We start from the raw sequence: 15745 nt of genomic DNA on the forward strand, positions 1-15745 counted from the left end.
ATATCCACTGCTGCCTTTTCACAGTATAATGAACTCAGCCTGTGCAGGTAGCTCAGGCTAAGGTCTCGCATCTATGTATTAGCCTTACACTTAAGGATATATCCGCCTCCTCCCTTGTTCAGAACTAAGGACTCATATTCACCTAAGCTGTTTAAACCTCACCCCCGCACCTCACTGCATCCTTTCCTACCATGTGTAGCCTCTATTTCAATACCAGATCCCGCCCCCCACCGCCTACTCCTCGTCCCCATGCTGTTTTAAATTCCTCCAGCAGACTAAGGTCGGGATATCCCTGGTAGAGGCACAGTACATCGCTCAACAGACAAGCCTAGATGCTCAGATGCTGCTACAATGGAGACTTAAGGAGTATACAAATTAGATGAACATAACATGAGCAGATTAGTGACCCCCCTCCTAAGATCTATAAGCATGCTTGGGATAACGATCAGTCCCCCAACTTGCTGGGACACCAACCCACAATATAGCCCCTCCCTCAATCCAACACACCTCAAATGCAAAGGAGAGACACCCCACACAAATAGGATACCTCCAATTGCACCTTTGCCAAAACCAAATGCATAGCATATAACAAAGCACTCCAATTCATGAGCATGCTTTTGCGTGGCCTTCAGCTGAGGGATACTACCGATTTACATCTCAAAAGGGTAAAACAGCAGAATCATGCAAAAGGTGAAAAGCGAACCAGCAAGTTGGGAAGGAGTATCAGGGAAAAGGGTATGAGCACATATTTAAAAAGAGGCATGAGTGTAAGTGAAGCCAATAACTACTGGCAATGCACCCCCCTGTAGACAGACAGTAGGCCACCAGCCGCATAGGGCTGAAAACAAAATATGTCTGGGCACGAAAATAAAAAGAAAGCTCACAATCACGAACGGCAATGTGTAACTTTTCATGAGACAGAGTACCAAAGAAGCTGCTTCCAGTAACGTGTTGGAAATATTGCAATAAGTACATTGGTGAAAACTATCAGCTGTACAGTTGTTCGGTAACTCTGGCATTCACCAGATTGCTGGGGCAGCCTTTCAGGCATTGCCACATTAGCCAATCAGTAACTTGCCAGCCAGCATGGAAGGGGCCACTATGGAAATCATGCATGACAGAAATGCCTTCCTTTTGTTGGAGCTCTAGCTCAGAGGTGAAGACAGATAGACTCGATCACAAAAAAAAAAAAAGGCAGGCCTGTGCAAAGGGCACAGGATAGACTCCTTACTGACCAAGCTTTGGAACGCTCTATAGTGAAATCCTATTCATCTGCAGCTAGGACCTGAAAACCACCAGGTCCCCGATCACACACGAGGCCAAACAAGATCAAAACAGGGCTAGCATGTCTTGGGTTCCTGAGCAGAAGGGAAGTGGCCTAACAATCCAGGATGCATTGCCCCAACTGGTGGTACAACCAAGGCGGATATCTGACCACCACCCCTTTTTCTCCCCCACCCAAAAATGTAGACGGTTATTCAAAAATCTGCCATCATCACAGGCTGCTTTTACTACACTGGATCAAGGCATCACATTTCTCACCTTACTGAAGCCTTGCCTATTGGCAATTGCTATCAGAAAGCTACCCTATAAAAAGTTTCTCCACACCCACTCTAGTGTTGGCCAGGTTACACGAGGCACCCTTGTTCCAACTCTGTTTTGATTACCTTGTCCCAACTCTGTTTTGATTACCTTAGGCACCAAACAATCAGGCGGGATGTGCCACTTCCAAATCAAACAGATCCCTCTGATCAGCCAGACTCCAATACAAGTGTGGGAGGAGGTGGGGGGGCAGGCAACAAAGAGTGAGCACAACCGCAATCATTGAAATGTGTGGCAACAAGTACAGTTAGAGATGCTTGCAAGTTTGCATAGATTAAGCCATGGATAAAAACTCTTACAAAACCTAATAACCAGAGAGTTGGTATTTAAATTTCAGTGCATGACCAAACGTGCATGGGCCGCAGTATTTATAACGGAAATGGGCAATAATCACAGATGCCAAAATGATCCTTTAGAAAAAGGTCCAGAACTACCTATGTGCTACTATGTCCGATGGCATTAACGAAAGCAGCAAAGGTGTGGTGGTTCATACATTTAATCAAGTAGTAGGTAGGGGGGTTTGAGGAGAATTTCTCCGGAATCTCGCAGGGTCAGGCAATTCTGGGCAGTGTAAGAATTCAAAACATAACCAAATGGGGAGGGGGTGAGGAAGATACTTGGCACCAACCAACAGTGCAGTTGCAGGTCCCCGGCTATCAGGAATATTAGGCTTTGCTGCAATATTTAGCCACAGTTTAAATGCATGACCAAAGACCAGATGAAATTGGAGTACATGCATCAGATCTGTGACGCATGACTCCGCAAAAAATAAAAATTGTCAGTTGCCATATTTTCGGTAAAAGCTTAAGGTTTAAGAGTGTTTGCCAGCCATGATTAACAGGACAGTGCAGCACAAAACTAAGGGGCCGACTTGACATTAGGAAATACTAGAAAATGTACAGGGAAAAAGGAACACACTTATCGGACAATGAGACCAGAGATGGACACACGTGCAGGTCCCCAGTTTTGCACCCCTTCACCGGTTACCAGCGAAAATCATGTGACTGGTTCATAAAGGGCTTATTACAAGGATTGATTCATTCAGGACAACTTTGCCTTCTATGTCCCCAGAAGATAGTGGAGGTCTCTTGCTAGAGCTGAGATTTCGGTGCCCACATTTCACTAGGCTACTTGGGATGCTTTGGAATGCTCCGCCACTGAGGTCTCCCCCAATTTCAGATCATTCAACTTTCCATAAAAAGCTGAAAACTTTGCTCGCTAGGATTAGTCTCTGGATTTAGGCTTCGTTGATCCAGTACCAAGATCTCGCTAGGGACAAATGCTGCAATTTCTTTACGGCTGCATATTTGTAAACCAGGACTTGTGTATTTTGAACACTTGTGGTGGCATGAACAGTGCATGATTGAAGCATGAGTTGTGGTTGTGAAACTCACAATAATTGACTACTTTCTGGGATTTCGAGCTCATCAAGAACATGAACAAGAAGGTTGTTCACCAAATTCCAAGGGTTTTTAAGAACCAATAGGGTTTCATGTTATTGCACCAAAGGTTACTTATTAAAAAGTCCCTTTACAAGGTAACACCAACAACGCTCCTTTAACAAAGTTTTGTTAACGATTGAAAACTATTTTGAAAGGATATATCCATCATTTCATCATTTACACACCATCAATATCAAAGTTAAGTAAATCTTAGTCCTTCCCTTTTTTTTAATTCTTTACCAATTATAAATTGACTTCGGGATCTTTCTTCACCAAAAAAGGCCATACCACATCCAGTGGAAGCATAGCACAAGCCTCGGAATGCCTTTTGAAAATATAGAATGTATATTTAATAACTTGTTCACACTTTTCATACAGTGAAGGTGGGTCTGTAGGCAGTGTCCATACACCAAGTAAAGCACTCAGCTTGGCAGGCTTGATCTGTACGTAGGTTTGGGTGCAGGGATTTTTGTTTGCACGAGTGAAAATTCCCTCCGAGAGCTGGCATAGAAAATGTTTAAGCGAACCCCTCTATAACGGCCCCTCGTCCCCCTTGCCCCAGATGGAACTTTGCAAAAACATTCCTAAACCTTCTTTGCAGGGCAACTACTTTTTGCCAACTTGCTTGCAAATCCAACGTCTGCCAAGTTGGAGGCAACACAAAATACCTCTCAACTCAATCATAAGTGTAGGGTTGCAACTGGGGCCAATATAGAAATATTACACACCAACAATGTGCAATATCAGTAATGACAACGAATGAACACCAAGATCTAGGCTTCATTTACTGCAAAGGGATCAAATCTGGCAAAGCTAAGCTCAGGCAGTGGTACTGCAGAACACAACGTGGGGGTGTAAAGTAGACCCCCATTTTATTGATTTGCAAAGCATGGAGAATGAACCATACTTGGTGAGTAAGAGGATGAAAGCAACAAAAGTGATGGGGCCAAAAGAATGTTCTAGAAAGTAGATCCGTTATTACCCTTGGCCACCCGGCAGTGCCTCCGCTCTGTGGTGGTGGACACCAGATAGACTGATGGTACCAACCCTGTGCAGTTTCCTGTATTTGGAGTAAAGCTGTTGGAAGGAATAACATTTTGGTCGTTTTTTGGGCTTGAAGGATCTAGTAGATGAACCGAGACAACAAGTGTATTTATTCGTTTGGGTACTTTAGAGTGCTAGGTTAAACCGTAGGAGCTATTAAGCGATTGCTTGCATTGCACACGGTAAAACTAAGAATATGTGTGCAAGTTAGCCAGCTCTCTGAACAAGCGATCAGTAAATTTGCAGAGTTATAGATGAGGCGAACTGACTTCGTATTCACCTATTGGTGGGGAACAAAAATCCAACGAGGGGTGCCGAGGGAGTGAGGAGGCGCATAATGAAGGAGTTGTAGTATACAGTTTGCCTTTTTATGTAGAGAAAGGGCTGCGTTTGTTCCACCACGACTCAGAACTAGGGGGAACTTGGACATAGCATAGAAATGTAGCAACCAAGAAAACACGGCATAACGAACGCCACTTAAGGCACCACTGCACGTCGCGGTGCAGCATATGGAGCAGCAAAGTAGGCCCGCCCACAGTAAACTAGAGTGGGGGGCTGGTAGCAAGAGTAGGAGAACCCCAGGGAGAAGCATGCCATGCCGACTAAGGATAAAACACCCAGGAAATGTATGTTCAGATGGAATGTAGGACGGTTTGAGATTTTTCTGGACAGGTAGGTCAGCATCAGCAGATTGCTTTATCAACAGTGGTGTGCAAAGGATCGAGTTTAATTGGGATAAACCCCCAGCTGCACACCCCTATAGAACTCAGTGGTTGCGTCATTCACTTGCCTCGGACAGACTCTCGAGGCGCCATATTTTGGCTCAGTAATTGTCTGTGGGAGCAGATTGTGGCATGTGAGTGGATGTGGCCGTCTGGTTGGTTACAAGCATACTATACAGAGGTTGTATAATCCTCACTGGCTGCCAAGGACCCACTGGGCTCAGTACGTAACAACCAGGCCCACCAATTCCAACAAAGACCTGCAAGGTTCAGATTCTCTTGCAGACCCGTCTGGTACTATGTTCATCAACTAAACGCACATGCAGGTCTTCACAAACAGCTAACCGCAAATATTACAGCGATGTATGGCATACATTGGCAGGCTTGGAGTAGGACACCTTGGACTGGACAATCCCTCACCGGAACATCAAAGCTGCAGTACGCAGTCATCGCCCTGATACTTTTGCAAGATTCCCCTTTTCCAACAAGCCTCTCGTATATTGTTCTACTCTTTCTATGACCAAGAACATGTAAGCCGGCCCAGTCCATACAGTCCAGGCCAAGAGATCTGCATCAGATCAAAGCAGAGTTTCCAACAAGGTGTTCAGGTTTCCTGTTGTGCGTTGCAAATGCCTACCTTCGGAGCACTCCACCCAGCAGAGACGCATTCAGACACTCGGGCGGGGAAAGTCTTCGCTGGACCTCTGCCACAGTCACCTTGTACTTCGATGTGGAACTCAGCAGGGAAAGTCTCCCCGGAACCGAACAGAACACTTCATTGGGGTTGATCACCATTCCCATTAGTCCGTCCTTCTGATACGGAAGACTTAAGGCATTATTTTTACTCATCGATATAGGACCTAGAGAATATAAAAACAAAATTAAGAGATGGTGTGGAGTTTGTGGGAAAATCAAAATTAAAAGTAACTACGTCAACTCAAGGCTATGTTGTAACACGCAAAACCAGGCGGTTCCCCATCACACAATACAGGATCCAGTTGCACAAGCTTAAAAGTTCACCCGTCACACCCAAACTTATGTAACATATAGCGTTGAACCTGAACTCGGATCAAGAGGAATGTTAAGTGGGTGTAGCGTCTTTTCAACAGACTCTTGCATTCAAAATGTCATTCCGTAAGCCGGTGACCATTGATCACTCACGCAAGGTTGAAGGACACGCATACCCACCTCTAGCAAGTACTTTAGGGTCACAGTTGGTGTTGTGGAAGCTTTTTTCGTGAGCCAATGACCCAAGCGATGGAAATCTAAACTAAAAAAGTGGAGTCTTCAAAGAAAAGCTCAAATTCAAATTTTAGATCCCTGCCTGTGCGTTCAAAAAGTTTATGACAATATGAAAAAATGCCACCTGTCGCACAAGTGTAGGAGCCCTAGGTCAGTCTCATGACAGCACACACGAAATAAGAGAAAATTATAGACAAAGTCACATTGTATTGGTATTTTGGAGATCGTCATCGCGTGGTTCTGGTTTGAAAATGCAAGATGGAAAGTTCGACAGCACAAGGAGCAAAAGTAGTGCAAACCCTGCCACTTTCACGTTCTCTCTAGGAGGAATGTGTGGCACAGTGTGGTTGAGATGACGGTCTGGTGGACCTTCGGCTTTGGAAATAGGGGAGAAGCACCCATGTTTCAGGAGCCCAGCTGTGCTATTTGGCCAGATTGTGCGTTCCTCAGAGAAACCCCATTGTTAATTTGCTACTGCCCAGATGCACCCATTGATTTAGAGGCCTCAGGCTAAGTTCAAACCAGCACGAACATTCAATAAGAGGCACATTTTATATCATATTGATACTATAACTATATTTCGTAATGCGTGGGTCTCAATCAACAAACTCTCCAAATTAATGCCGAGCTATCGTTATGGTTGCAACTGCCTGCGGGACCTCGGCTGGGTTCCAACACATTACAACTCAGTCACGCAATTTATTTTATGCAGACCGCAGAGCACTCTTCATGGGGATACCATACCCACGCACAGATTATAGTGAAAGCAAACTCTGAAGAGTGTGATCCAAAACGCCGGAAACCGTTGACGAGCACTCCCTCCTCCCCCACATAGACAGAAGCACAATATACAAAATTTGGTTGCAAGCACTGGTCTTAAACACTACCAAAACAACAACTCCGTACACAGGACTGCCAATTACAACACATGCAGGTGTGCTACTGACCCACTGGAATGGAACAGAGTGCATGTAACATTTACGCCACGGGTTTACAAGCAGAAAGCATGCACGCAACACTAGGGTGCGTCCAGTTATTGCAAACAGCTGAAGCTTGATCTACATACAGTTCGCTTAAGGCAGCCCACCTATGCCATAGCTCGCTCCAGAAGTCTTGAAGGCCGCCAAACTTTGCAACTCTCTTCTATACCCAGAAAATCCTACAGGGACAACATGGGACAGTCGCCATTTAATTTGTATTTTGTATTTATTTGTATTTATTTATTTGCATCTGTAGATTACTCGCCCCATCAACAATACTTTGAAACATCCAAATGTGTGCTCCGAAGAGCAGCCTCACAATCGAAGGATACTCGTGCAAGTTTAATGAGGATTTCAAGTTCAGAAGCTTCCCGAGATTGTGAAAAACCAGAAAGAATGCAGGTTAAAAATCCCATATGTGATGCACAGCCCAACGGAGGCCTCAATCACGACAGCCTCAATGTATTTTGCTCACTCATATGCCTGTGCTCCAATAATGAAAGCCAGCCAGTGAACTGCTATCCATGCGCCCACCAGTACAATGAGCCACAGTATCAGATTAGATATGATCCACCCAGAGTTCAAGTAAAACAAGCATTGGCAGAGCCAACAATCTGTGCTTGCATAGGCATTTTCCAGACACTGCCATAATGGCACCAAGTGGCCATGAGAAGGCAACAGCTAGAAAACGGCGAGTGCCTGGGCACGTGTTACCCATGTCTGGAAAATGCTCATCTAAACCCTACACACCAGCCACTTTGCCAATGCTCTTTTTAAAAGACTTCAGTGCAAGGAAGATATAAATCCATGGGCTGAAGGCACGCTTAATGCATTTATAGCTGCAATAAGCCACTAATTCGGGCTGCTTTTGAAAGAATACTGGCAGACTAAAGTTTAATGTTAGTGCTTGATAAAGCTAGCTTGAAAGAATCGAAGACAGTGTATTTTGGAAGAGACACAAAGTGAGTAGAAATGGCAATAAGGATTAGCAAGGCCAGGACAGTGAACAAGTGGGCAAATTACCAAAACAACCACAATCTGTGTCTCCTAGCATTCGTGTGCTCCAATGAAATCGTAAACTAACCGGCGACTGTTTCTCTCACAAGGGTATGTAGCTAGGTGAAGCAAGAGCAAAGACTCCAGGACAAGTAAAACAATTGCTCGGGTGAGCTTCCAAGAGCTCGAAACAGTTTGGTTTGCCCCCATGTTGGCTTGGCTGTTACTTCACTAACTGAAGATCCCCCCCCACTCCCTCCCCCACTTCGCCTGCAATAGAAGCTATCATTTTCTAGCTCCGTGTCGATGGGGTGCACAAAGAAATTCGGGACAAAACAGGGTGCTGCAGCAGCGACTAGTGTCGCTCTCTTGGGAAGGTCATAACCTGAAATAGGAACTTACCCACGGTCCCTTTCCTGGCATTTGAAGGCGCAAAGGAATAACACAAATCTTTGACATAACTACGGTTTCATTGTCCACATTTCCAGGCCAACCAAAGACCAATTTTAAGAATCCAGCCCATGAACACAACCATCAAAAAACATGCCTTGAAGCTTACTGTGGGACTACAGATATACGGTATATGCACAAATTATCAATAAAAATACCTAATGAGAAATGACCGCATTTATTTGGGGTCGAAATCGGTAGGGATTTTTGTTCATTTATAGATGGAGGCTGGGGTGAGGGGATAGGTTCTCCATTATTGGAGAGAAAAAAAAAATTCTCGCTAGGTCGTTTTTTATAATTTCATGGTAACCCCCATCGTCATACCAAGAGATACAAGCCCTGCATAGTCCACTGCCAATAAAGGGTCTCCTGTGAAAATAACGGCAAACTATCCCAATCAGTTTCTGCCTAGAAAAACGCCCTGCCACAATTTAATACACAGTGCAACCCCTTCCCAGAAAGAAAGGATGGAGAGTGTGTTAAATCAATCTACCTTCAAATCCATCTAAAAAAAGGAATCCTTTCAAGAAGCGAAATGCATACAACATTTTTTAAGAGGATATGTTGTGGTCCTCAACAAAACCAAAATATCAAATAGTAACAGAATTGCATGCTAAAAGACAACAGACGTGTAGTATATACACATATTAAAATAGGATTCCTTTACTGCATAGCAGCAAGTGGCAAACGAGATGCCAAAAGCGCCACTACAGAAACACAGCAAAATATGGTGAACGGAAAACCTACGGGGTTGGCCTATAATAAAAAAGTGGAGTCCCTTCCCTGCCCCCTTGCTGTGCGGTGAGAAGCTTTAATCTGGGAGAACAAGGTGAACGAGTTGCTGTATTTAAAAAGCGTGATTTCAACCAGATGGTAAAACAAGGTCTTCCCGTATTCGGCACATATTATAAATTGCAGGTTTTGGCAGAGAAACAAACTTAAAGCCACCCAAAGGTCTGCCCTACGAGTGTGCAAGAGAAGCACACTTCTTCAAATCTGCCCTTGACAGGTCAAAACTGCGCCAAATGAAGGCCTTTATTGGCTGTAAAAATAGACGGTGTCCTCTAAATACTGCTTCCCTGCGCTTGTGTTGGTGAATATCTCCCAAAACCACAGAGGTCCCTTCCTCAAGCAGTGTACACTATAATTGACATGACAGTGGGGAGAACCTGCAACCCACATGGGGGTCTTTCTGGATTATTTTGGAGTTTGGTGCAAGAGTGATACATTGCCTTCTTGGACGAAACGTAAAGAGTGCTTGTCAGAATGTGGCACATAAGGAAGCCAATTGGGTAGACAGGTCACAGTTAACCTGAAAATACAATATATGCCATCAATAACTACCTGGTGCCTTCTTGCTAACAAAACTAAATAACCCTCTGCAACTAACGCAATTGGCGCAACTAACGCAACTGGCCTTGTGAGAGCAAAGAACCAGTTGAAACTCCCTTCAAGCAGGCCCTCAAAAAAGTAAGCTCTCCTACTAATCAGAACATCAACGTGTCGATGAGGAAAGCGGGCAAAAACAAACCCAAAGAAAAATACAAGTAAAAGTTCTCCGAATGTGGAGGTCAGAATGATGGGCCAAATACATGGGTCAAGAAAAGCACACCGTCCAATCTTTAGGAGCAAACAATCGGTCGATCCTTGCGCATAATCAATAAGACCATACTGTGATGGGAGCAGGTTATCTCTACATAGGGACCACTTGGACAAAGAAGTGGTCTATGCCGTTTGATAGAAACCTTCAATATAGTGCGACAGAGATCAAAAAGATAAAGCCTGCAAGTTGTGATTGCACTGATAACTAGGCCAGCCCCCAATTACTTGATTCGAATCGGGTATGATTAATTGCACATATGTTCCAAATTCAGAAAGGGTGCAGTATTTCACACTACTGCTGCGTGCGGTCAGTAGAGTGTGGTGGTATACCTTAGGATAAATTAATGCATGGTACCCCATTTCAATGCCCCCACTCCCCAATACTGGGCAGCAAAGACAATACAAGGAAAACACTTCCTGCATGCAATCAGAGGACAAGTTATCTAGTGGGTCTGCAACACTTGGCTCTCCAGATGTTTTGGAATGCGAAATCTATTAGCCTTAGTGAGCAATCGGTGAGGGATGCATGGGAGTCAAAGTCTAATATCTCTGGAGAGCCACAGGTTGCAGACGCCCATCTCCCCCCCCCCCCCCCCCCCCCCCCCCCCCCCCCCCGGTCAGGTTTTTAGATGTGGGACCTAAATGGATTCATCACGTGACTTACATAAAACTTGATACATTTAATGTATAGCCCTCAATTGGGCAAAATGCAGTGCTTAGAAAGTGCTTAATACATGTAATCATAACACCAAAGAGGACACTTGCAATTAAAAACAAGCAAAACATTTGATGCAAGTTATTTTTGTGGTGAAACCAGATTAACTTTGTCAACAACTTTGAGAAAGGGCAATACAGAGCGAGAATCAGACTGCTTAATGGGTACCGACAAGCTGGCTACAGATACGGGCACTTGTGTTGACACTTAACCCGCAGGCTTGTAATCATTTTTTGTTACTAGTAGCACTTGTCCACAGGACAAACGTCCTGGGAAGCATAGAGTTCACACATATACTTATTTCCACCTTTCATGCCTGTGTTGCGAAACAACTGAATCACGTCACACCAGGCCTATACTTCACCACGAACGCAGGTTCTCTTGTTTCAGAATCTCTATATTCTGAAATCTACACATGGCAAGAAGTAGTGCTGCTGTTAGTAGCAAACTAAACTCTATAAAGAATGTCGTGGTCCAATTAATCATACAATCAATACACCAGGCATATCAGGATTCCAAATAGGCACAGTTTTACTGTTAAATGCAACATGTATCCAGGTGCATAAATAGTAAAAGGGCACCTGAATTGTTCCTCAGTCAAGAATTGACCCTATACACCAGTAAAAAAATTAAAAAGGGCACACACAGCAGGTCTATATTCTTCTAATTCACCTATACAGCACCCAAAAAAGCATGCTTTTTAAATATAGAATTATTTTGAAATTCCAAACCCACCTTTTTTAATGACGGTCTGATCTTGCATTAATAAATTTTGGTCTTCAACATTCTGGAAGGCAAAATATGTGTTTTAGAAAAGGGCAAGTTAGGAGTCTGCGTGACCTTTATTTCACATTAAATTCTGCTGCAATTCGAACCAGACCCCCACCACTGATGTTTATACCATCCAGTGGTCGAAGCGCACCAAAAGAAGTAATGGAACTATCTTCCCTGCCGGCCTGCACCGCTCCCCACAAACCCCCTCGCCACGCCCCTGCCATGCACAATACAGACCCCAAAACACATCCACAAGCTGTTTAAGGGAACGTCCTAATCAGTGGACTGAAAGTGCAAGTTTCAACTGCTTCCTACACTTTTATTTTAAAACAAAACAATTCCGGAACTGTTTCTTTTTAAAATAAAAGTATAGGAACCGTACAACTTAATTAAAAGAAGTAGAGGAGCACCACTCCCGACGGCTCCCGCCCACTTCGACCACTGATACCCTCCCATTAAACTCAGTAACAGTCACCGTCTCCAAAAGAAGGCAGAACAATTTGCACGGTTAGATAGATGCAGAAGGTATGGGAAAATGTATTACAAAAAATAAAATTGCTTCCCAACACCCCACTGAGTGTTTAGTTCAACTGTATCCTTCCATGTGCCGTTAACATTTGCATTAACTACACCACTTCAACGTGACAAACTAAGCCATGCGGTGAAAGCAGTCGGTTAGTAGTAAACCTTGCTTCCCAGAGCAGGTCCCTGAACATTCAAGGGAAAAGCCCGAATTCAACATAAAGCGGCTTAATGTAAACATTGGACATATACAGCCAATAGTGTAGTGGCGGGGAGTAGGTTTTAAAGAGCTGGATGTAAAGCAGAATCTTCACCACACAAGGTATGTGGGCAAATATGGGATTCCTTTATGGTCAAATGAGCACACAACAAGCACAGAGCACGAGAGGGCAAGACCAGATTGGAAGATCCAAAATTGTTTTTGAGTGCTCGACCTGAAAAGGGCATGTGTTAAACAACGTGCAGTAAAATAATACACGCATCACATCACTCAGCCAACAAAAATCTGAGCGATATGACTATATTCACAAAAGGTTCATCAACTGACGACAACGTGGTTAGCCTCCCAAACCGAAAGTTACATAAAGAGGAGGTGCTACCACAGCCCGTAGTTTGCATGGCTCAGTGCAACATTTATTAAAAAAGAGAATCAATGCCCTTGGTGCACCCCAAAAATAAATAATTACCCCACGGTGCAGCCGGTATCCCCTGCTGCAAAAATTGACCCTACACTGCATCCAGATGGGTGCAATAATCCAAATGTGTACTTTGTCCACAGACTAACAAGTCTGACCCAACAGCCTTGAATAAAACTAATCCATGCACAATTCTTATTGCCCCGGACTGAGGAAGCTCAACAAATCGAGTCAGGGGACCACTGGACCAAGCCAAAAGCATGGGAGTGCCATGGCAGGCAGCCATCTTGTTTCCATGGTTAAACGTGGAACAGGGAGAATTCTGACTCCATGCCGACAGAGTCCACCGTTTGTAGTCCCGATATATGCTTCTGGGGCAATTTATGTGTATTGAGATTACAGCTACCGCCCTGCACTGGTTTGTTGAACACCGGGGTAAAGAATGGAAATCATGAGCCTCTGGGAACTCAAAACAGCAGGGATGGAACAAGCTATGCTTCTACCAGGTCTCAATCAAGCCCATCAATACAGGTGGCAGAGATACAATCAACCAATCAATTTTAACGTAGAGGCTGCAGTCCAGGAGAGCCCCGACCACAACAGATTTTTCAGTAAAACCACTATGATAAAAAAAAAAAACCATGTGCAGTCGTGGTGCTCACCAGATGTGTGCATATCCTGAAATTGTGATGTGGATTTGTTTCCGAAGAGGAACAGACTTGAGACCCATGATACTCGTGCTTCTAGCTCAAGACCATTAACAAGCAACCCAAAAAAGCAGCCACACTGAGGCCTACCTGTACCTCTTCCATTTGATGTGCCATGTCATGCAGGCCCAAGTTCTCGGCCAGGTTGGCGGCGTCCAGTCCGTGTCCATGACCATGCTGAAGGAGGATCTCAGACCGTCTGTAGGCATCCCGCCGCAGCCCAGAGCCAGCATCCAAGGCAGACAAGTGCTGGACCAGTCCCGACCGGGAGTGGTGCGAGAGGCCCGAGGGATCCTGGTTGTTCCTGTTGGGCCAACTCTGCTGCTGGCTGGGGGAGGGCTGGTGAGGCTGGTGGAGAGAGTTGATGGAGAAAGGGTCGAGGTGAGAGTAGGGGTCAGTGGATTGGGAATAGGATAAGGGCTGGTAAGGGGGTGGGAAGTACGGAGGCTGGAAGTCAGAGGAACCAGAGTGCGAGAGTGGGGGCGCTGGGCTGTACAGGTGTTGGCTCATGGCCGAGAGGTGGGGAAGCCGAGGGTTCCCGTTACTGCTGCCATCGTGTCGGTCCTGGAAGAAAGAAAAAAAAAACAGACCAAAAGAGGATTAGAGCAATGCAAAGATGGCCAACACCTAGAAGCAATATTAGTCCCGCTCTTGCACAAGTTTCACAACAAATAAGCTAGCACACTTCACTTCTGTGTTCAACACTCCCATGCAGGCCACGACACCAGACCCACTAGCTGCTTACATTTGGCGAGTATGCCCTCCACTTTACCCCCAAAAAGGTATATTCAGAGTCATTCAAAAGTCTTCACTCATAAAACATGGGTCAATCCATATGGAGAGGGGTTGGTCCATGTCACGATATAAACAGGCGTGTATTCTAGAACTAGAATAGTCAAGCTCAACTATGAAAACGCCATGGGTGCACGGCCCTCGGGCGCCAGGAGCCGAGGCACGTGCGTTGCCTTTCTTGGCCGATTCTAGGAAGTAGGATTTTAATATCCGAGGTCAGTGTCTTAAACATGGAATCAAATACTAGGATTACAAGGATGCAGGAGCATCGCCGATTGTTGGAAGCCCAGTATATGGAACATTGACTGGCAACTGCATTAAACCAATAAAATGCAACTACAAAAAAACAATGATCCTGGTTTTGTTAAGAAAATTCGTCAATAGATCTAGCAAAAGATAGGAAAGACATTTCAACATTAAGCGCCACCGAATTCGGAGCTTTACTAACTCAAAGCACATCACAAGTTATTCACGAGCCTTGCGAAGAGGACATTGAAATACTGAACAGCGGCCCTACCGCTTCAGGGGCAACTTTCCTGCCACGAGGCCAACTGAGCGTTCGTGCACAACTAACATTAGCCACAGCCCTTCATATAAAAGTCTAGTTAAGAGTTAAGCAGCAGCGTGTACACACTTATTTCGCAATTACAGGAGTGACATATGAAATTGTCTCCCACTAAATAGCAAATTATGGAAACGGTAAACGGGCAGCGATCCGAAGAAATACGATTCGTGATTATAGAAGTGCTCGTTATGAAGCAACAGAACAGACCGTAGCCGCGCCAGGTGCGCTGTAAATAACACCCCCAAATCCCGCGGTGGCTCTGACCCGCGCGCGTGCACACGCGAAACCCAGTTCCCTGTATTGCCCAGGGCAGGAACTGCAGCTTCACCCGCACGAGCGAGGCACCATCATATAAAAGGCCGCACACAAATAATTCCAACACGGGAACCGCGTTTGAAACGTGGCCACAAAAAGTGTGTATAGAGAATATTGGGTGAAAACTGCAAGACACTGTAGTATACGTTTAAATCAAATAAAAAAGCCCTGCAAAAGACAGGACTATTACATACAGACAGGTGAAAATGCAGAAACTCGGCGCAGCATGGGTCTCGCCGTCACTGCCGCCTGCACTCGGTGGGGAGGGGGTTCGAGGGTCCACCTTAGTGTAGGGCGCGACATGTGCTAATGTGCGCTCACAAGAAGTGCTTCCGGGTCCAGTGAGAGCCGACAAATCCCCGCAATACAAAAATACATAGGTTACAGGGTACCGAGGAGAAAGAGTAGCCGTTTCAGCTCATTCTGCCTCAGGCAGATAATTCCATTAGGGTTCTCTTGGTTCGAGACCACGGGCGTGGTGCTCAGTTGTTAAACCCAACTCGCAGGCGGAACCCTTCCCTCGCGGCCCGGCTGCTGGGCGACGCCGGTACATAGGAGGCCTCGGCGCCCGGCGGGGTGGTTCGCTCTGGTGCGCTGCCAGTTCGCCGGAAGCGGAGATGCGTGGAGCGACCCGGCCCGC

General features: G+C 45.3%; 1 protein-coding gene across 9 annotated transcripts in view; it reads right to left on the reverse strand.

The window, feature by feature from the left end:
• The window catches only part of TFAP2C (transcription factor AP-2 gamma), a 42556-nt gene that overhangs the window by 9868 nt on the left and 16943 nt on the right, over positions 1–15745 (reverse strand). For 3 of the 9 annotated variants that reach the window (XM_069651106.1, XM_069651103.1, XM_069651111.1), the window contains exons 2-5: positions 13524–13997; positions 11531–11582; positions 7140–7211; positions 5448–5670 (exon numbers count right to left, since the gene is read on the reverse strand). In XM_069651106.1, the coding sequence (XP_069507207.1) occupies positions 5448–5670; positions 7140–7211; positions 11531–11582; positions 13524–13997 (821 nt within the window). The remainder of the gene's footprint in view (positions 1–5447; positions 5671–7139; positions 7212–11530; positions 11583–13523; positions 13998–15745) is intronic. The other 6 variants (XM_069651109.1, XM_069651107.1, XM_069651112.1 and 3 more) reach the window with 3 other exon arrangements.

The sequence above is a fragment of the Ambystoma mexicanum genome, chromosome 3p, assembly GCF_040938575.1.
Source record: "Ambystoma mexicanum isolate Mex_15411 chromosome 3p, UKY_AmexF1_1, whole genome shotgun sequence".
Classification (NCBI taxonomy): Eukaryota; Metazoa; Chordata; class Amphibia; order Caudata; family Ambystomatidae; genus Ambystoma; species Ambystoma mexicanum.